Consider the following 21,541-nt stretch of genomic DNA (forward strand, 5'->3'; position numbering starts at 1 on the left):
AGAGTCCCAGCTACTTGGGAGGCTGAGGCAGGAGGATTGCTTCAGTCTAGGAGTTTGAGGTTGCTGTGAGCTATGATGATGCCACTGCACTCCAGCCTCAGTGACAGAGAGAGAGAGAGAAACTCTATCTTAAAACAAAACATCACCAAAAAACCAAAAGTACCGCATAAACAACAAGAACAAAACCCAAGGGTTCTGCCATAATGCAGACTCACTGATTCTTGATTAAGAATAATATTTTAAACCGTTTCTAATAAACAATGTATATATTTGGTGCTCTCCAACATCAGCTATTGAATTTGTATTATTGTTGCATGTTTGGGTGATACAGAGAATGGTAAAATGTTCCAGAACACTAGATATAATTTGAACTAAGCAAATTCGCATGAAATCCATTTTAAACCACAGATCCAATTTGGTCTAATTCTGTCCTGTATTACGCATGACCTCCTTCCCTCCCACCCTCTCCAGAGCAGAGAGGCGCAGAGAGGGGCAGAGAGCATATTCAGGCCCCTGCTGGGGGACAGGAGGCAGCAAGGTTGGTGCTGTAAAAATGTCTGCACCCAGATCAGAGAGGGGAGACAGGCACCCAGTAAACATCTGCTGACTGACAGGCATGAACACTTATTATAAAAAATTTACCTTTAAAGACATTTCCCTCTTGCCTATTGGAGACCAACTTGGAGGCCCAAATGACTTCATAGGAGAAGGTCTTACAGATGAGTGATGGAAAACATGAAACCTTTATTTTCTTTACTTTTCCGAAGGAAAACATTGACAACATTTAAAATAATTAAATCTGAGGCTATAAAACATACTTTTTAAAGCAGATATTCTTTTTTTTTTTTTTGAGACAGAGTCTCACTCTGTTGCCCAGGCTAGAGTGCCGTGGCATCAGCCTAGCTCACAGCAACCTCAAACTCCTGGGCTCAAGCGATCCTCCTGCCTCAGCCTCCCAAGTAGATGGGACTACAGGCATGCACCACCATGCCCAGCTAATTTTTCTATATATATTTTTAGCTGTCCATGTAATTTCTTTCTATTTTTAGTAGAGTCAGGGTCTCGCTCTTGCTCAGGCTGGTCTTGAACTCCTGAGCTCAAACGATCTACCCGCCTCGGCCTCCCAGAGTGTTAGGATTACAGGTGTGAGCCACCACGCTTGGCCTAAAGCAGATATTCTTTTCTTTAGTTCCATGTTCTTACTCCCTTTATCTATGTGCTGGTAAAACCAGAAAAATAATTATAAAAAATACATTTTTGCCTTAAAGATAAACATTTTTCAAAATGGAACTGTAAATAACATCTCCCTCCCCCAACAGTTTAGAATTCTGGTTCCATCACTTAAAAACTGAACACTAATTTGCCTCTAGTATAAAATGAGTAATGGGCTAACATAAACAGAAGACAGTGAGCTGTTGTTTTCTTTAATACATAAGATCCAAACCATTTTTTTACAATCCACCTAACTAGTTGCACGTGCAGCCCTTATGCTTCTGACCAAGTCCAAATGCAAAAACTTCTAATCTGGCAACACCAGTATAGGCACTTGAATTTCCGTTTTAATCTACCAAAGCCTGTCTACAGCCTGTGGAAAAGCTACAAAATGAGACGCCGCGTCCTAATTCTGTGTGAATGAAGATATAGCCAGCAAGGAGGGGAAGCACCTGTCTAATACCAGCTCCACTTCCTTCAACAGCTGCTACGCCGAGCGGATGGATCCTGCTCGTTTAGACAGTGATTACATTAGCCTAATGACTCATTAGGCTGCCACCAATGCCCCCTCCTTTAACAGAAAGGACACCTGCGTGCTGCTCTCCACGTGAGCATAGGTAATGAGGTCTGCCTCACTTTCGGGTAATATTTCTGGTGTCTGTTTCAGAAACTGGCCCAAATCGAGCCGGTATTGGAAAACAGCAATCTATTTCCAGGTTCCCTTGGTAACCTAAGTAACCTAGACTTTGCTTAAATTACTTCCCATGAGCCAAACGCTAGAATTCTAGATGGTGTCTGAGTGAAACCACCTCCCCTATGGTCACGGTGAGTGTAAATTTGGCCCAGTAGTGTGGACGCAGACCCTCACACCCCTTAAGTTCCTTAGGAACTTCCAGGAACCACCTGCCCATCTTGTCTGGAGAACTCGGCACTTCAGCTTTCATAAGGCTTGGTGGATGTTTCCAGACCTTCCTGGGCATTGAAAATATGACCATGGAGGACATCCCTTTCCCTGTCCTTTCAGCCCCGTCTGTGCCCCTTGGTCAGGGTTCTCTCATCCTCATCCAAGCTTGGCCAGATGTGTGGGCCACCCTGGGTCTGAAGGCAGAAGGACGGCGTTGGATCCATGTGGTCTCCATGTTTTCTGTGACGTAGCCAAAGTGAGAGCCCACAGGTCCCATTCAGGTTAGTTAGCAATGTATCAAACGAGTAGGAGCAATGTAAGAACAGGTTTTCTCGTACTTGCTTTCAAATCTGTAGTCAGTATCCCACACACAGAAGCCCAGGCCACACAAGGTGCCCGTCAGAGTACCTACGCTGGAGCTCCTGTCTGTGGGACTGCTGTCACGAGACTTGCTCGTGGAAACTTGACACGGTGACCCTTTACAGCAAGCCCACGGGGACCCAGCCTGACACTAATGACTCCTGTGCCTTTTCTTCCCGCCCTCCACACTTTAAGGTGGAGTGGGGGAGGGGGGTGCTTAGGGCTGAAATAAACATCTAGAACAAAGGAGAAGAGGAAACTAAGGGTGGGTTGAAAGAGGAGGGCGAAATGCCATGGGATCCGCCTGATGTTGGCAGGTGAGGTCACGGCTGGATCACACACACAGGGACACACACACAAACACATCCACACATGCACACACTCATACACGTAATCACAGACACACACACACACACACACACACACACAGACACTTGGGCCACAGCTAGTCTAAATGGTCCCTTCATGTGAACTAGAAAGAGGTTCCTCTGGGGGAAGATGCCACCTCGGACAGCTTGTGCCCCCACGGGACGCACTGCACAACCACACAAGATGGCCCTAACTGTGCCTCCTCTGCGCGCTGAGATGGGCTTGTCTGTACGTAAGAGGGGTGCAGAGGCAGGGAGGACAGCCAAGAGAGAACGCAGCTTTTCCTTGAATCTCCTATCCACAGCTATTCAGGGCTCGTAGGACAGGCCCCATCTTGCCCACGGAGGAGTCCCTCTGTGTGCACGAAATTACCTGTTGGGATAAGTGACGTTACAGGGCACTTTGCCTGTGTAATTCTCATTAAGCCAGCGATTCGCCAGTGCTTGTTGAATATTTGGCCTCTTCACAGGGTCTGGTTCCAGGAGAGAGCGCAGGAAATTGATGGCTCCTGGAAGACACGCAGGAAAGAACACAGCCACGTTATAGGCTGGCAACCACCACCGCAGGCGACCCCCACCTCACCTGCCACTCCCCAGACACCGCTGGGGTGATCTGTTCTCTGAGTCTCTGGGCAGGATTTTGATCCAATGATTCATAGAGCTTGGGCTCAACCCCACCTCCCTTGAGACAGGTGAGGTGTTTTAAATCCTATTTCCTTCTCTCTTTATAAAAGAGATGCCACATATCCAAAGAACTTAGGCTACCAGTACAAGGGATGCAGTTGGTACATGCTAAAGCAAGGACCAGACTGGGTTTCCCCACGCCCTGCACTTCCCAACACTACCTGTGGTCTTGCCACTTAGAGGTGAGCGGAAGAGATGTTCTATTTACAGGCTGAAAGGATGGAAGAAAGTAAACAAAGTACCTGTTCTCAAGGTAGGTTTCTGAGCACTAAGGAAGAAGCCAGACCAAGGGTAAAGGCATTCTAAGTTAGACCCTCTAATTAGGAACCAACGGACACTCAGTGTCTCAAGAGGTCCGTGAGGTCCTGCTTTCTTTTGAAGCCATTCTCCGTGGCCGTCCACTTCCTCCCCTCTGTGAACAGACGACGCAGTGCCCAGACTGGACGGAGCCCGTGTCCACCCAGCCCAGCCAATCAGCTGTCGAGACACCAGAGAGCCACCCGTTTTGTTTAAGTGTCAAGTGTTAACCCTGCACGAGAGAGACTCAAGTTTTAAAGTTCTAGCACATATGGTAGTAAAACTCAGCGGAAACTAAGTAGGTGGGAGGGGGGAGGGGATGGGTAAATTCATACCTGATGGGCACAATGCACGCTATCTTGGTGATGGGCACACTTACAACTTTGACTCAAATGGCACAAAAGCAATTCATGTAACCAAAATGTTTGTACCCCTGTGATACACTAGTATAAAAAAAAAATCCTAGTTCGTGTACAAAGTTCCAGCAAGTACCACGCTATGAACCACATCCACCTGCTGGGCCCCTCCTTTTGTGCCGTCCCTGGAGAGGAAGAGGCTGCTTGGGCAGACTGGATGCCAGTAAAGTTTGTCCTTATTTTTCAGCCTCCCGAAGTTCGCTGCAGTCACATCAGTCATGCTGAGCGTGGTACGTAAAGGAAGGATACGAGAAACCGTTGACAAACTATAAAATCCCTACAACCCTGTTTCCTTCCATCCCAGGCAAAAATGATTTTTAAAAATGCCTTGGGTTTCCTTTCATTCAACAAACATGCACAGAGTGCCTGCTGTCCATCTAAGCACTAGAGGTAGGAAGCTAGTTTGTCTCTAAGCAGAACATTTGCAGCCTTTAAGATTACAAGAACGGAGACCACTACACAACACGTAAAAATGTTTATGATGCACGTGAAGGGCACAGGCTACAAAATTGTTCAGCAGATATACAGCATATCTACATATACCCAAGAATATCAGCAATGACTTCAAAATGAAGACTGCTTGAGTTGTGGGACTGTGATATTTTCTTTACCTATATTCTTTATTTTATGGAACATGGTTATAATGTCTTTGCAATATAAAAATATTCTTTTATGTAGCTTTGTACCTGATTTCCAATATACCAAATAATAAATCCTAGAAATTAGTCGTAATTTGCTCAGTCCCCCAATTTTTCTATCCTTCTCTTCAAAGTTATTTTTGTGTTTCCTAAGATAGTCCAGTTTTGCGAGGAAAAGTCATAAAAATTCTCACTTTTTCATAGGCTTTAAGTTGTCATTTTAGTGCTGTTCTTAAAAGAAAGATGGGTCTTCTGTCAACCCATTTTGTGCAGGGTGAAAACAACGCCATCACAAAGGGGCCAGTTGTGGTGCCTGAATCAACTCAAGAGAAACAACCTTCACTGGGCCATGCCACCAGGCGACTCTGCCAGGGTGGGTGCCCATATTGCACTGTTGAGGTCACCAGAAGGTCATCTCCTCTTAAGACTGAGTGGGTAAAAATATGTATGTGGACGCCGTTACAGTCATGAGGTACATCTCCTACTGTAAGTTTTACAGTTGGGTGTCCAAATGAAAGTTTCCTAAAATGTTCTTTCATGGTCTGAAAAGCAAACAGGTCTCCAAAAAAAAAAGAGGTTCCTCTTTTCAGAATCTCCGCCTCCCTTCTCCAAATACTTCTACATTGCAAGATTTATTTGGATCTTAACTAGGGGCATCTATTGGTCAAGGGAAAAAAAGATGTGGGCTTAAGGAATGGAATCGGGGAGGCTGTGGAGTTAGTGACGCTTTCTGAGACATCGCCGTCACTTACCCTCAGGGGACCTGGACAACAGCCGGGCTGCTGCCGGACTTTTTCAGAGTATGACTAACCAGAAATGCTAAGGACAAACTGGATGTGTGTTTCTGTTCTATTTTCATAACCAAGCACTCCGCATCATCACAAATTGCTGATGAGCACAAGTAATTTTAGTTCAAATCTCTACTGACGAATTTTATTTCTTTGGACATTGCAAACATTGCATTGCTCTCCAAAAAGGACTTTAAGAACACCCTTAGAGCTCTTTTGAAGTTTGTGTTAAGGGTCTTGTAAATTCCTGTGTCTCATGGGCAAAAGAGATTAAAATATTTACCACTGTCCTAGAAAGCCACGCCAGGCATGGCCACATGTCCCCACAGTCCTAGAAAGCCAAGTGTCGCCCTTCACCCTTCGGAGCTAACACAATGTGGGTTCTCCAATCAGGCCTGGAGAGGTGGGGTGAACACGTGGGTGCTCCATCACCCTGCTCAACAAAACACACGGCACAGGCTCCTCCAGTGCAAACCTCACTTTCTTTCATGAGCTGTCAGCCTCCCAAAGTGGGGACTGGCTTGTGTGAGCACCCGGAGACTATGCCAAAGGAAGGGCCACAGGCAACAGACAAAGCCATCGGACTTTTCACGTTAGGGTAGCCTGCTGTATACAAGTAGAATCCCCTCCCCACCCTAAGCTCCCCCTTCATCACCTCCCAAGCTAAAGAATTATTTGACAGTCTGATGGTCACACCTTCTAGGACACCTTCATTAGCACTGGCTCAACCCTCACAAAAGCTCACACTTCTCCTTCAGCTCTGCTTCGGTGAATTCGAGCCACGAAACCCTCTTGATCCGAAATGACTGCTCGGAATGTATTATCAATGCTACGGGCGAGGTGTGGCGATGAAAAGGTAAGTAGCTGTCTGAAAAGTTTCTAAGTCACAAAAGGCACTCCCTGCTCTGTGACATACAAGTGCCAACAAGCAGAGAGAAGCTGTCGGGGGGAGAGAATGGGAAAGGCACCCCAGGCTTCAGTGTTCCAACTATTAACATGACAGTGACGAGGGCGGGTGTTTGGAAGCACACTCCACGGATTCACATGGGCAATGACACTGTTTCCAACTCCAATTTGGTAAAAATTCTTCCAACTTAATCTAAAAAAAGGGCAGTAGAATAAAACAGATGAGACCATCACAAACAGGAGTAACAGAATCATCCAGTTAATAGAGATGTGTGTTAGCGAGACACTTAATGAAACTGGCATATTTTCAATTTGGATTGACGTTACTCAAAACATAAAGACATAGAGACGGCAGACAACACCCTCAAACCTTGGGGAGGGCCCATCTTACATTAAATAAGGCCAGAAAAGGGAGAGAAGCAGCCCAGCACAGTAGAAAAATCCAGGTTTTCAGTCAAGCAGGACTTAATCTCTCCGAGACTCAGTTTCCCCCCTGGTAAATGGGGAATAACAGTCCTTACCTTGCAGAGCTGTGTAAAAACAAGATGACATGAAAAGCGCATGATCGTTCAATAAAACGGCAGCTACTCTTGTTACTGGTAAACTAGTACTGATATTTTGGGATGTAAGCAGATGGTATCATATGGTATCATCAGTAAAGGTGGGCCAGGCTTGTTGGAAGGGAGAGGAGATACACTTAGAGGGGTGCAAAGGATTAGAAAAACAGGGGGCTGTCAGAAGGATAGCAGCTGATGCCCAAACCCAAAGTCATTCACCCCTTAAACAAGATAAAATGCCCTGGGCTACACCAGCAGCTGGTACAATGCTCTGGGCCCTCCTGCACCAGGTCAACTCCCAGCTCTGAGTCATCACGTGCACTGTAACACCAGAGTCAGCAACTTAGACTCCCTGAGCCTCTATCGTGTGCAAATACTGCGCTTGACATCTGGCACAAAGGATCAAAACCCCAGCTGAGGAGACATATTTGTATATCCCAACAGAAAAAAAAAAAAAAGGGTGGGGGAGGAGTTGCTACCATATTCCTAAGTTGGAAAATCAGATATAGAAATGCAATTCATGCTTGACAAGTCAAGACAACAAAGTCCTGCAGGCATGTGAAGATCTTTAACAAGCACACACAGAGCTTAGGGCCAAAGTAAAAACTGTCTGCTCAGAGCAGGAGCTATTATACGTATGTGAGGTCGGACACCAACCCCAGTGATGCTGAAATTGCCTGGAACATTCTTAATATTTTTTCTTTGGAATTACCTTTGGACTTTTTTAACATCTTCAGGAGTGTAACTTTTACTTCTTTAAGGGTAAATTTAATTTTCACAATCAAAAACCACTTAGATCCCAGCCTGCTAAGACTATATAATATTATTGGGAGTAAAAAAAAGGTATGGTCCTGAAGTTGTAAGATGGATTTTTTTTTTTTTTTTTTTTTTTTTGAGACAGAGTCTTGCTCTGTTACCCAGACTGGAATGCAATGGTGAAATTGCAGCTCATTATAACCTCCAGCTTCTGGGCTCAAGTGATCCTCCTGCCTCAGTCTCTGGAGTAGCTAGGACTACATGCATGTGGCACCACACCAGCTAATTTTTAAAAATTTTTGTAGAAATGGGGTCTCCCTATGTTGCCCAAGCTGGTTTCGAACTCCTGGACCTAGGCAATCCGCCTGCCTTGGCCTCCCAAACTGCTGAGATTACAGATATAAGCCACTGCACCTGGCATGAGACTGATTTTCTTGTGTTATTAATCTACCTGTCCTTGCTCGGCTGCCCAGCCCATCCCTCGATGAACGCAGGCTGAATTGCCTACTCCTCCTCCCACAGCCTGCGTGTGGCTCACATGATGCTGTTCAACTAATATTTCTGGCTCTGCACTTTCAGTATACATGGTCAGATTGTACTGCCCCACTCCCTTAAGCTGGTGAAGCCATGTGCCATGTTTTAGAAAGCTATGAGTTATGAGTGCAAGTGACAAGACCTTCTCCTTCCCTTTCCCTCTTTCCCTCTACATGAACCAAGAATGTGGGAAATGGTGGCTGCACCATCAGTCTGGGGCCCCAGATTGGGCAGAACCCTTCACTGTTTGATCTAACTCTCAATAGATATGTAGGTAGCATGAGCGAGAGATAAGCCTTTGTTGTCTTAAGCCACTGAGATTGGGGGCTGATTATTACCGCAGCACAACCTGACCTGTCCTAACTAGTACAATGAGAAGGCAGCAGATCAGCAGTTCTCCAGCTCCTCAGGGTCTCAGTGAAATTCAAAGTGACACTGTCTGCCCTTCCCAAGCTTGGGGGTACAAACATCTTCCTATCATCCTTTGTTAAGGGTCACTTAGGACAAAATAGGCTCTGAGCCATCAGAAGAACTTCAGAATCACTCTGAGAGATGGCAATATTCGTGACTATACACCTCTTAAAGAGACTCCTTTGAAAGACCGAATTTATTAGTAAATATCACATCTTGTTCTCACAATGAGACATAATTAGACCCCTATAAGAAAGACTATGGCCGGGCGCGGTGGCTCACGCCTGTAATCCTAGCACTCTGGGAGGCCGAGGTGGGCGGATCGTTTGAGCTCAGGAGTTCGAGACCAGCCTGAGCAAGAGCGAGACCCCACCTCTACTAAAAATAGAAAGAAATTATATGGACAGCTAAAAATATATATAGAAAAAATTAGCCGGGCATGGTGGTGCATGCCTGTAGTCCCAGCTACTCGGGAGGCTGAGGCAGGAGGATCGCTTGAGCCCAGGAGTTTGAGGTTGCTGTGAGCTAGGCTGATGCCATGGCACTCACTCTAGCCTGGGCAACAGAGCGAGACTCTGTCTCAAAAAAAAAAAAAAAAAGAAAGACTAAAAAATAATGATAGCATCAAATGTTGGCAAGGATGCAGAGATCGCTAGAAAATTGCTAGGGGAATGCAAAATGGTACGGCCACTCTTAACAAGAGGCTGACGGTTTCTTACAAGACTAAATATGTGCTCACTATCCCACCCGGCAATTTCACTCTGAGGCATTTGTTCCAGAGAAGTGAATCCACGTTCACACAAAAAATTTATACGTGAATATTCATAGCAGCTTTATTCATAATGGCCCCAAACTGGAAACACCCAATGGTCCTTCAGTGGGTAAATGGTTAAACAAACTGTGGCATATCCACACCAGGGAATACCACTCACCAATAAAAAGAAACAAAGTCCTGATGCGTGCAACAACTTGGATGGACCTCAAGGGAATTATTCTAAAAAAAGCTACTTATATATAAAACTTGTATCAAAACCATTTTAAAATGACAAAATTATAGCGATGGGGACAGGGTAGTTGATGGGGTGTAGGCAGAGGGGAGGAAGAGGAGCAGCAGAGGGATCCTTGCGATGGGACCACACTGTACCTTGGCTGTGGTGGCTGTCACACGAATTACACATGTGATAAAACTGCACAGAACTAAAAACACACCAACACACACCTGAGTGCAAGTAACACTTATGACATCTGAACAAGCTCAATGAATTTTATCAGTGCTAATCTCCTGGTCGTGATCTTATACAGGATATTACCATTGGGGGAAACTGAGTGAAGGGTACACGGAACTCTTTGTGTTATTTCTTACAATTGCATGTGAATCTACAATTATGTCACAATACAAAGTCTTTAAAATAATGTGTCAAAAAAAAAAAACTATCCCCTTATCCTGATTTATTTTATTTTATTTAGAGCACTTACACTACCAAAGATCACATGTTTGTTTATCCATTAATTTTCTGCCTCTCCCGCTGATACTAAGCTTTATGAGAGTAGAGAGACCGTCTGGTTTGTTCTCTGTCCTCCTCACCCTGGAACACACCCGACTGGCACGCAATATATATCCATGGAACAAGCTAATAAAGATGAAATATGGATCGAGTGGGTGAATGAATAAACGAGCACTCCTCTCGGAGCTCTGCAGCACTTACTTTTCTGGAAGCTCTAAAACCAAAATATAACAATCCGTTCGATATTTTGCACACTTCCTAACTCCAAGAGTTATGGCTCTCAGTGCAAAAATATTTCTTTTGTAATGACGGAACTGTAACTTATCTTCCCAAGGACATAATGCCTCCTTTGCTTTCAGCCTCCAGAGACTCTACCCTCCTTAAAGGTGAAAGTATGGGCTGAATTAGATAATTACACACAAGAATGCATTTCAGCTTGGATTGCATTTGGCATGGATAAACTCAAGCTCAGCTTTACACATGCTGTATAAATTCAAGAGAAAAATACATGAAAGCGGTAAAATAAAATGCTATATGTTAACCGTGTATCATAAGTTGAAGTTAAATAATTACTTTTTTTTTTTTTAGGTCAAAAGACTCATCTCAGTAAAGCTGAGTTTATTCTAAGCGTCAATTAAATGATCATCAAAGCCACACTGAGGCCAGAAACTTGAACTGTGAACTGTGAACCAAACAAAAGAACAAATTGTACTAATTTACTGGATTTGAAACCAAACCTCAACACAAACTGTTTACTGAAATGCAAACCAGGTAAAGTTTGAGAATACTTTTCAAACACACCTGATGATTCCGTCTGACGAAGTAACTGAAGCTACGTATATCTAAAAGCTTTTGAACAGGCTCAGAAACTCAACTAACAAAACAAATCACAGACCCAAGTTGAATGAAATCAGTATTTCTTTACAGTGAATTGACTAAAGAAGACACAATAGAAATGTGATTACAAACCCTCTTTTCCAAGTCAACATTATATGGTGAGTTTTAAGACAATCAAGCCCGCAATTATTTTTCAAATGCAGACTATTAGATCCTTTTGATCTGCGTGTTTTGTGCAGAAGGAGGAAGAAGGAAGTGAGGGGTTTGAAAAATTAGAACAGAACAGGAAAGGGTACAGGTGAGACGCAGGGAGTGGCTGCTTAGAGATGGGAAACCCAACCACCTTTTGAGATTTAGTTTTAACACTAGGAAGAAACTCAGTCATGGAGTAGTCATAAGACCATCGCTGCAAAACAAACACTGCTTCACAAATGGACCCAAACTGGGCAGAACAAAAGTCCTGAGCCCTAATCCGGAGCGGCAGGGGTGTTACCTGTGGAGAGCTGGGTGGGGAGGGGGTTCATTTCCTTGTCCACCATCTTCTGGTACAAAGCCCGAAGGCTGAACGGCTCCACCGTGAAGGGCAGCGTCCCAGTCAGCATGGCATACATGTTCACGCCTCTGGAAAGAGAGACAGCGACGAGTGAGACCAGAATCAGGCCCCAGGGAGGGCAAGACAAAGAGGACACGGGCTTAGCTGAAGCTTCCACACGCTGCTGCTTCCATGCTGCCCTCGGCCCTCCGCACAGTCGTCTTTCTAGAATGCTCAGCATCACGATAAAGGCTCAGACGGGAGCACCGAGTGTGGCATCTCAGACAGGGGACCACGGAGATAAACAGGAGTTTAAAGGACAGCAAAAGCCACCTCCTAGAGGTGGAGCCAGGACCCTCTGCCCTCTCCGAATGCTGGGGTAGGAAGATGTCAACAGCAAGGACGCTTGGACCAGATGACGGGAGAAACAGCTGGGAGATGTTAGGAACCTCAAATAAGAGTAGTCCTGTCATTATGTGGTTCTCCAAGGGTGGCTTACAAGGTGGAACTTGGAAGAGACCAGATCAAAAAAATGCAGAGAGGCCCGGCGCGGTGGCTCATGCCTGTGATCCTAGCACTCTGGGAGGCAGAGATGGGAGGATTGCTTGAGTTCAGGAATTTGAGACCAGCCTGAGCAAGAGTGAGACCTCCATCTCTATTAAAAATAGAAAAAATTAGCTGGGTATGGTGGCACGCGCCTGTAGTCCCAGCTACTCGGGAAATGAGGCAGGAGGATCATTTGAGCCCAGGAGTTTGAGGTTGCTGTGAGCTAGGCTGATGCCATGTCACTCTAGCCTGGGCAACAGAGCAAGACTCTATCTCAAAAACAAACAAACAAAAAAAATGCAGAGAAAGGCCCTGCCTGGGAGCACCAGTCACAGCCTAGCTATCGAGCCGGGGCACCACTTCGTACCCTCTGAAACGAAGCCTCATACCAAACCCCAGTGTTTTGCTCCACTCTTAAATTTTGCTTTGACTTGTAACTGCAGAAATTCCTGTGGAGGTTTCCTTTCCCTCTTTATTTTTTAATTTTATTGTTTACTGTGAGACTCTGACACCGGCCCTGACCCCAGTATCTCAGATGTGGTTGAAATACCTTCTGAGTGGGCTTAACTGCTTATATCCAAAGCCAATCTAGAGAACAGCAACATCTTCTCAGCGGATTTTTATTTTCCTGATGTGCAAACCTAATATCATTTTGATGAGATTTCCTGATGGGGATGAAATGCCTGCCTACCAAGAGGTCTCCAGTGTTCAAAAGCGCCCAAGGGAACATGCTTTAAAAACAGGCAGTAAGATTTCCAGTCAAAACAAATCCAATGGGACTAAAATTAAGACCCTTGAGGCCCAATTCCGTGGAGGCACCTCTGAATCATGGCATTCCAGATAACGACAGGGACCGGGGCCTAGGCAGAGGCCATTCTCAAATTTCAGACATACGCTAAGACCCGGTTCCCGCCCTGAACTCACAGTCGAGTGAAGGAGACAGATACATAAACATTCATTCCACAAATACTTGCTGGATGGCTCCCTGCCCCAGGCAGGGTTATAGGTGCCAGGTACTGGGGAGCCCGGGAAGGACCTGCCCTCCTGGCTTTAGAGCGGGAAAGGAGATGGGCTGTCGACACGTAAACAAATAAATGAGCACGATCCTTTCAAGTGGTGTGAGCGCAAAGGAAGGAAGAAAATGCTGAGCTGTGCGGCTTCTGACCACAAAAGGGTTCGATTAAGGGAGAAAGAGAATTTATAAATTATGAGAAGAAGGGAGATCTCTCAGGCGGTGAGTCTGTGTGTGAGCTCATGTGCCTTTGGCCGGCGGGCGGGCTACAGGGAGAGAAAGAAACGGAGACGGGAATGAACAGGGCACACGCACAGCTGCCCCGAGCAGCATTTCCCTGCTGGCAGGGCGGCGGAACACATCCCCGGGGAGGAGGAGATGTTAGGTGAATAAAAGCTTTATGGTCAAATAATCTGGGGAGCGGTCATTTTGTACAAGTGGATTAAAGAGGTTCACAATGGAAGCAGCAAACTACAGCAGTAAACCCCGCAGGTTGCTGTTAAAGTCGGAATGGGAGAGGTGGCGTGCAACAGAAGGGCAGAGGCGAAGACAAAATGGGGACCTTTACAGGGGGCACGTGCCCGATGGCAAACTTGGGAAGCTGGACCGGCGGTGGTAACAGGGGCAGGACTGAGGAAGTAGGAGGAGCGACAGCTGGGTGTGGAGGGAAGGAGTACTAGGGCTGGCGATACGTTTGGGAACCTACTGCGCAATGCTGCATTTGGGGCATGTTTGAGGTAGAGCTACACATCCTTGCTTTGGAGAATTCTTGGAGACTGAAAAGAGGGAAAGCTAAAATGGTCCCAACATTATAGAATTTCTGCATACAAAGAGGCCTTGGACACGTGGCTTTTATGGACCGAAACCCTCTGGTACATCCCACAAAGTTGTTGTTGGGGAACACTGCACAGCCACCGAGACAGGCTGTTCCAACACTCCTGAGCCAACCCATTCCACTCAGGCGACTCTGTGCATGAGGAACGCTTCCCAATACTAAGCCGACGTATACATCTTCTACCCACTGCTAGGCGAGCAAGATCAGTTGCTCTTCCGTGGTTCACACTGCACATATTTAAAAACTGGAACAGGACCTTCCTACCCTTCTGGGTCTTCCCCAGGCTGAGGACCCCAGGCCCTCTGTCTGTGCTTTATATGACACCGTTTGGAGTTCCCTCAACAATCCAGCTCTCAGCCCTGAATACACACCAGAGGGTTCATGCAGTTAATAAGTTTTAAAGTTATCATGCTCTGTAGCAAAGACCTAATATTTCAACAAGAGTTGGAGTGAACTGAGCTAAAGGGAGAAAAATTCTGTCCCTGCTCACCGCCTCTGTGTGCCTAATCTTGGCTCTAACAGTTGTACGTAAAGCTGAAGAGCCTAGTACTTACACAATATCATTTTTTCCTGCAGATAAGTGTTTTATTATGCCCAACTCATGCAGTGTTTCTCAAATTGAAGTGCACGAACACATGCTCGGGGGGTTGGCAGTTCTAATTTTGATTTTCTTTTTGGTGGTATACTAAAACATTTCCCAAAGCTTAGCCAGGGGCATCAGATGCCCACCATATAACCAAGAACTCCTTCCACCGTACACACACTCCGTTTCAGTTCCTGCTTTTGCATTGGTTTACCAATGCATAATTTTTGCAAAAAAAAAATCACTTTTACTGTCACAGCCTAATGAGAAAGGAGCAGGCATAAATTTGTCAGTGACGCATCTATGCTTACATCTGCAGGGAAAAAAAGTCTCCTGATGATTGGAAAAGTGGAATAGTGGGGCGGTTCCCAAAGTATGGTCCTCAAACCAGCAGCATTAACACCACCTAAGAACTTGTTGACAATGCATGTTCTTGGGTGCCACTCCAGACCTACTGAGTCAGAAACTCTGGGGGTGCTTTTGCAAGCCCCCCATACGATTCTGATGCACACTCAAGTTTGAAAGCCACTGGAAAAGTGAAAAGTGTGTGTGTGTGTGTGTGTGTGTGTGTGTGTTGAGTCAGCACAAATTGGGCCTGATAAGCTCAAAGAACCTGCGCCCGGCAGTGAGAAGCAACTCACACTGCGCACAGCAATTCGCTTCCCATAAAACATCAGCCGCTGCATTAAATTAATGTTGCTAATTTGAATATTTTGGGGTTCTTTTAGCCTCAGTTATATTTAACTTGTAAATGAGTTTTGGTTTTTTAGTTGGCCATAAATAAAGTGAGTTTAATTTGGGGCTCCTGCACTTGTAAGTAACATTTAAATAAAATGCCTTGAGTCAGCACACAGAGTTATCAAGAATGTTCTTCCTTTAAAAGGCCAGTGTCCAATCCTCGAGACTGCAGAATAGTGCCCTATGATGACCTTTTATATTTCCTTCTACCTTCAAGGAACACACAGCTTCCTGTCACAGGTGGGGTGCATCTTACAGCACAGAACGCCTCTGAAAGGTAGGATGTCACGGTAACGGCAAAGGAACCCACCCAACTAAAGGGGTTTGGGGCATGTAGGAGGCCAGAGGACCAACTCCAAACCCTTTGTCAAAGTTTCTTTCTTCAAGGAGACCTTGAGACACCAAATTGCTTGCCTCCTGTCACTGCCTAACTTCAAAAGATGACCAAAATCTCCTCAAGTCACTTCCTATCACACTGGCCTTTCCCTCTCTCCATTATCTAGCTGGGGCCACAGATGAAATTAACAGATGCTTGTCTTAGGGACAGCTCCAGTGAACCCCACATGCCGGGTCTGACCAGGACCGAGCGAGGGGCTGTGATAGTAACTCTGATTGATGGCTTTGCAGACGGACTCTAGAATTTCATGTCTCTTGGAGGAGTTTACCATCAACAACAGCAGTCACAAATCCTTGAAGAAGACCTACCTCTTTCATCCTAGGGTCTCTGACCTGTAAAATGTGGATGATAATGTTACCTACCTCTCAGGTTGGAAGAGGCTCACACGAACTAGGCCACAGAAAGAGCCAAATGCTGTCCTGGGTATACATTAAATGCTTTATGAAAGTGACCTATTGTTTCATAAAAAAACTTTTTTAAATATAATAGGAGAAAAGATGCAATTATATTTGCACTCTATTGCCAAATAATAATGGAAACCTCCATTAATAGTCATATAATTCTAGCTAGGAGATTTTAAAAGGGAAACCACAGTGAGCATCTTAATTCTTCTCCCTGAGAGTTTCCGTACATGTTTAATATCTGCATATAGAGAAATCTAGTCCCTTTGACATTTCAGAAGTATGTGAGAATACCAAGGGAAAAATGTGGAATGCGGTTTATAAACCTCTGTAATCCCATAGAATTAGTAGGAGTTTCAAAACATGCTCAGAATTTCCTGATGGGTCTTTTGAAATATGGCCCAGGGGCTTTTCTCCGGTTCTCCATGGCAGACGTGGGATTCCCAAGAATCAAAGACAGCCTTAAAGAATGAGCGCGACGGGAGACTAGGGTGAGCGAGGGCACCGAGCAAACACGACCAGGGTTTTCCCAGCAGGAAGAAAGAAGGGTGAGTCATTGCTGGGTGGAAGAAAATCCAGATACTGGGCAGCGTGGACTACTCTGATGTCCCAGAGGAGGAAAGAGAGCTGCTGAGGGGCAGCTGGCAGGAGAGGGAAACAGGCCCCAAGAACCACAAATGTGGAATCTTTGGAATTAACTCAGAAGCCAAATTGTGGTCCTGATATCTAGTGTGGTACCCAAAAATATTCCCTGGAAGAAAAGTTTGGGTATCACCTGCCATCCCAAAGAAAAAGGACACAGAGTCACAGCTCCCTGGAGAAGTCACCGGCGACTTTAACCAGATGCAAGGGACAGAGCAATGGGCAGAGCCACAGAGCAGGCAGAGGACCTGCTCACTTGTCTTAGCAGGGCAGGTGCACAAGAGCCTCAGGGACTGCCCTGTTCATGTCAGAGTGCAGCTGAGAGCACCTTCAACGGACACACCTTGATTCCATGTCATTCTTTAAGAAAGAAAATGCCTTGGAAAAATTAAAAATAACTCTCCACCTGAAAGTAATGCCTTTCCACCTTTCAGTGCCAACTTGCATTAATACAACTTCCAATTTAAGGTCTCAAAAGTAGAACAGGAACAGAGTCATCCATTTGGAAAATCTCAGACTTCACCATTGCTTCACTGAATGGTCTGTGTTTAGCAAGAAATTATTTTCTTGGGGATTTGAAGACTTTTGTTGCTTTTCCTTTCATGCTTCTCCTCTTCTATGTTGAATGCACATGGATTTTATAACTAAAAAAGTCTTGGATTTTATAACTAGAAAACCTCAGAAGCTAAAGGAAGTTTCTTTCTTTAAAGTCAAAAGCCCTAAACTTCCCAAAAGAAGTCATGAGTTTCCTCTTCCCACCTCCTTCTCCTGACGTCCTTCATTTTGAGGGGGTCTTCAAGACCATCCTCTATTTGACCCCTGCCAGTAGCTGATGGTATCTCACAGTACTTTTACAAAACACTGCATCTGAGGCCTGGAACAAATTCTCTCGCTCTCCCTCCTGAATACCTAGTTCTCTCTGGAGACAGGAAAGCTGGAAACAAGATGGCACCTCTTGGTCAACTTGCCTCCCTAAAGGTATGGTACTGGGAGTAGGGTTTTTTCCCAGTAAGTGAAAACAGATTCAATGAGCTAGGAAGGTGATCTGAGTGTGTTGTGCATGGCTCTCCACAGGCACCGTGTCCTCACACAAATGCTTCACCCACCCCAGGGGCCCCAGTGAGAGCAAAGAACAGCTCCGGTCACAAAAATGTTGCATTCTCAATCTTTTGAGGACAGAACTCTCAATTTCCGTTTTCCTCACCTGTAGGGATTCACTGGAGGTTGCAAACAAACATTGTAATATTTTGACAATAAAGTTAATCTTGGTTCTTTTCAATTAAAGAGTACATCTGCATTCAAGTTTTTTAGAATTGGCATATATGCCACTCTGAGGAAAAGTCAAATAGCAATAATAAAGCTTTGATGCACCAGAATAAACATTTTTGTGTTGTTTTTGTGTCTGAAATTTCAAAGTTCATTTCCTTGGAGATATATGTGTGCGTATGTGTGTGTATATACATACATACATATACAAACACACACACATATATATATGCATACACATCATATTTCAGTCACCTAGAGTAAAGGAAAAAAGTGAATGATTTTAGGGATATTTTTTATGGTTCCCAAAATAATGACAACTGAAAATAATGGAAAACCTCCAAGAAAGAGTGCACCATTTCCCATTTCCATTATTAATTCCTGCTTCACTCCTGGAGGGTCCTGGGGACCCTATTTGTGAAGAAGAGTTTTTTTTTTCCCAAGTTTCCTTCAATGACAGGCTGATTATCTTCCCAAATCAGTCTCAGAAATCACAGAGAAAGTTCCCATCATCCATCCAAAACCTTTGGGGGAAGGGGGTTGCTCTGGATTTGGGAAGTGAACTCTTCATTCTGTTGTTGTTTCGGAGCAATAAAAAGAGAAGACGTTTTATATTAAGTGTCTAACCCAGGGAGAAAACTGGTTCCGTTTTCATTCTCTTTTTAAACAGCCTTTTAAATTAACTTCTCTTTGGGTTTTCCATTTCCAATTCTGCCAGCAAAGTCATGGGCACCAAACAGAAACCTAACCCGTATCTCAGACACAAATACCCCAAAGCAGAAGAAAATTAATCTCTTAAAGGAGGCTCTGAACGTTTATATGCTTGCCAAGATTAAGAGCAATAGCAGTCAGATATTTCACACCTTCCAGCCTTTGCACACGCAGGACCCTCTGCCTGGAAAGCTTCCCCGCCTCCCCTCCACCTGGCCAACTCCACTCGTCCCTCAGGAGCAGATTAAACTGTCTCTCCCACGACGCCTTCTTGACTTAATCCAGCTAAGCAGCCATGGCTGCCTCCTCTGCCTCACCGGACACATGGCATTTGCTTATAGGTGAGACTTATAGGTAAACAGGTGTCTTACTTGGCTCAGGCTGCCACAACAAAATGGCACACACTGGGTGGCTCAAACAACAGACATGTATTTTCTCACAGTTCTGCAGGCCGGAAGTCTGAGATCAGGGTGCCAGTGTGGTCAGGTTCTGGTGAGGGTCCTCTTCCTGGCCTGTAGGGCCCCCTTCTCACTGTGTGCCCACGCGGCAGAGAGAGAGAGCGTGTGCAGCATCTCTGGTGTCTCTTCTTATACGGGCACTAATCTCATCATAGGGTCCCACCCTCATGACCTTATTCAAACCTAATCCCCTCCCAAAGGCCCCACCACCAAATGCCATCACACTGGGCGTCTGGGTTTCAACATGTTAATTGCAATTCGGTCCACAGCAGTAGGTATGTCAGATTCAAAAAAAAAAAAGGAGAAAAAGGGCCACATTTTTGGCAAGTGTCATTACAGGAGCCAGGACTGACTGAGGCGTCTAACTCACCACCTGCACACAGGGCTTGGCACAATGCCTGGCACTGCAAATATTTATTGAATGAACAAATTTCTGGCCCACCATGTGTGTGCAGAGACAGCTCACACAGTGCTGCGGTTCGAATGTGTCCCCTCCAAAGTTCAGGTGTTGAAACTTAACGGCCAATGTGATGGTGTCGGGAGGTGGGGCCTTTACCGGGTGATTAGGCCCATGAAGGCTGCTCCCTTGTGAATGGGATTAAGGACCTTATAGAAGAGGCCTCACACAGCATTCACCTCTCTCGTGCTTCTGCCTTGCGCCACGTGAGGACACGGCGTTCCCCCTTCCAGAGGACGCAGCACCAAGGAGCCCCCTTGGAAGCAGAGAGCAGCCTTCACCAGACAGCTGAACCTCTGGCACCTTGACCTTGGACTTTCCGGCCTCTAGAGCTTCAAGAAAATAAATTTCTGTTCTCTATCAATTACCCAGTCTCAGGTATTCTGTTACAGCAGCACAAACGGAGCAAGACACAGCTTCCTTTTGTTTCTTAGGCTAATGTACGCCATCCCTACGAATTCAGCACAGGTCCTGTGGCCTCATCCGCTGTGGAAGTGCTCCAGGGAGCTAGTTGCCCCAGGTTAACCTCGTTTATAAGAAAGAATAAAACACGGACCCTCATGGCCACAGCAAGGGGAGACTCTCCTCCCCAGATCCTCACCATGGGGCACCAGCACAGGGGCTCTTGGGCCTTCGGTTTCTGGTCCACCTGGAGATCCAACATGGGCCTCCAGAGCCACGCCACGGTGAGCTGAAAGACCCTGTCCCCACGGTGCCACCACTCCTCACGGGCTTGCACATATGGTGCTTTATTTCACAGAGCACCTGCAGCTGTGTGTCACCTTCTTGGGAAAAGAAAAGTACAACGAAGCCAAGAAATGTCCAGCTGCCTCAGAAGCAGCCCAGCCGCACGAGGGGCCAGCATGGGGGAGGGAAGCGAGCTGCTCCCTGGTTGGAAGGACAGCCCCTGAAGTGTCCAGGTGTCCTGGTCCTCTGCCCAGGTAGGCCTCAGGATCCCCCTCAACACAGCCCTCCAGCCCCCTCCTCCTTCCGGTACTACTGATGGAGTCACTGCTTCTGGTTCATGGATAGAGACAGAGCAGGTGGCAGCAGGCCAGGTGGAATGGAAAGAACCCGCACTGGGGGACAGATCTCTTTATTTTCACCATGGGGCCCCCAACTGAGAAATGGAAGATCTGTGGTCACTAAATGTCAGGGCTTGTCCCTGGCCAACTGACTTGGCAGAAGGAACAAAAACAAAGTCCAAGCTTCAATCTGACCTACTGTGCCTTTCACCTCCCTTTGTATGTCTCCTGCTCTGCAATGGACGGACTTCTTCCCTACACAGTCATTACGTCTCCCGCCCCCTCCCTGTCACCACAGTCATATAACACCCAAGGGGTGGGGGGAGCCTCTTGGTTTTTCAGGCTCCCACAACATTTTGAATTTTGGGGCACAAATTCTCCTTTTCATAGCTTTGCATTTAGCATGAACGAGTTCCCTAACTGTTAAAAAGGTGATTATAGCCTCACACATTCGTATTCATCCATTCAATAAATTTACTGAGGGAAGACAGCGTGCCAGACACTTAGAATTCGTAAGTACTGGAAGAAACCCAGAAAGATTTCCTCTCGTGTGTGACTCTGATCCACTGGTACTGGCTGCCAGGAGGGCTGTGTTGAGAAGGATTCTGAGGCCTACCTGGGCCGAGTTTAAGAAGAGTTTTGACTAGTGATGCCTCGAAGAGAAGGCGTCCTCTGCCGCTGCTGCCAGCTCCATCCCACCACGTCCGCACCACACACTTTCCACGTGCAGCCTGCACCCCACACCACACCTCCGGGGCGACCCAG

At 45.9% G+C, this 21,541-nt stretch overlaps 1 protein-coding gene across 1 annotated transcript in view; it reads right to left on the minus strand.

Annotated features, from left to right (window-relative positions):
* HUNK (hormonally up-regulated Neu-associated kinase) overlaps positions 1-21,541 on the minus strand; it is a 105,315-nt gene that overhangs the window by 20,777 nt on the left and 62,997 nt on the right. The window contains exons 5-6 of the mRNA XM_069472368.1: positions 11,667-11,794; positions 3,218-3,353 (exon numbers count right to left, since the gene is read on the minus strand). Coding sequence (XP_069328469.1) covers positions 3,218-3,353; positions 11,667-11,794 — 264 coding nt within the window. The remainder of the gene's footprint in view (positions 1-3,217; positions 3,354-11,666; positions 11,795-21,541) is intronic.

The sequence above is a fragment of the Eulemur rufifrons genome, chromosome 7 (genome assembly GCF_041146395.1).
Source record: "Eulemur rufifrons isolate Redbay chromosome 7, OSU_ERuf_1, whole genome shotgun sequence".
Lineage (NCBI taxonomy): Eukaryota > Metazoa > Chordata > Mammalia > Primates > Lemuridae > Eulemur > Eulemur rufifrons.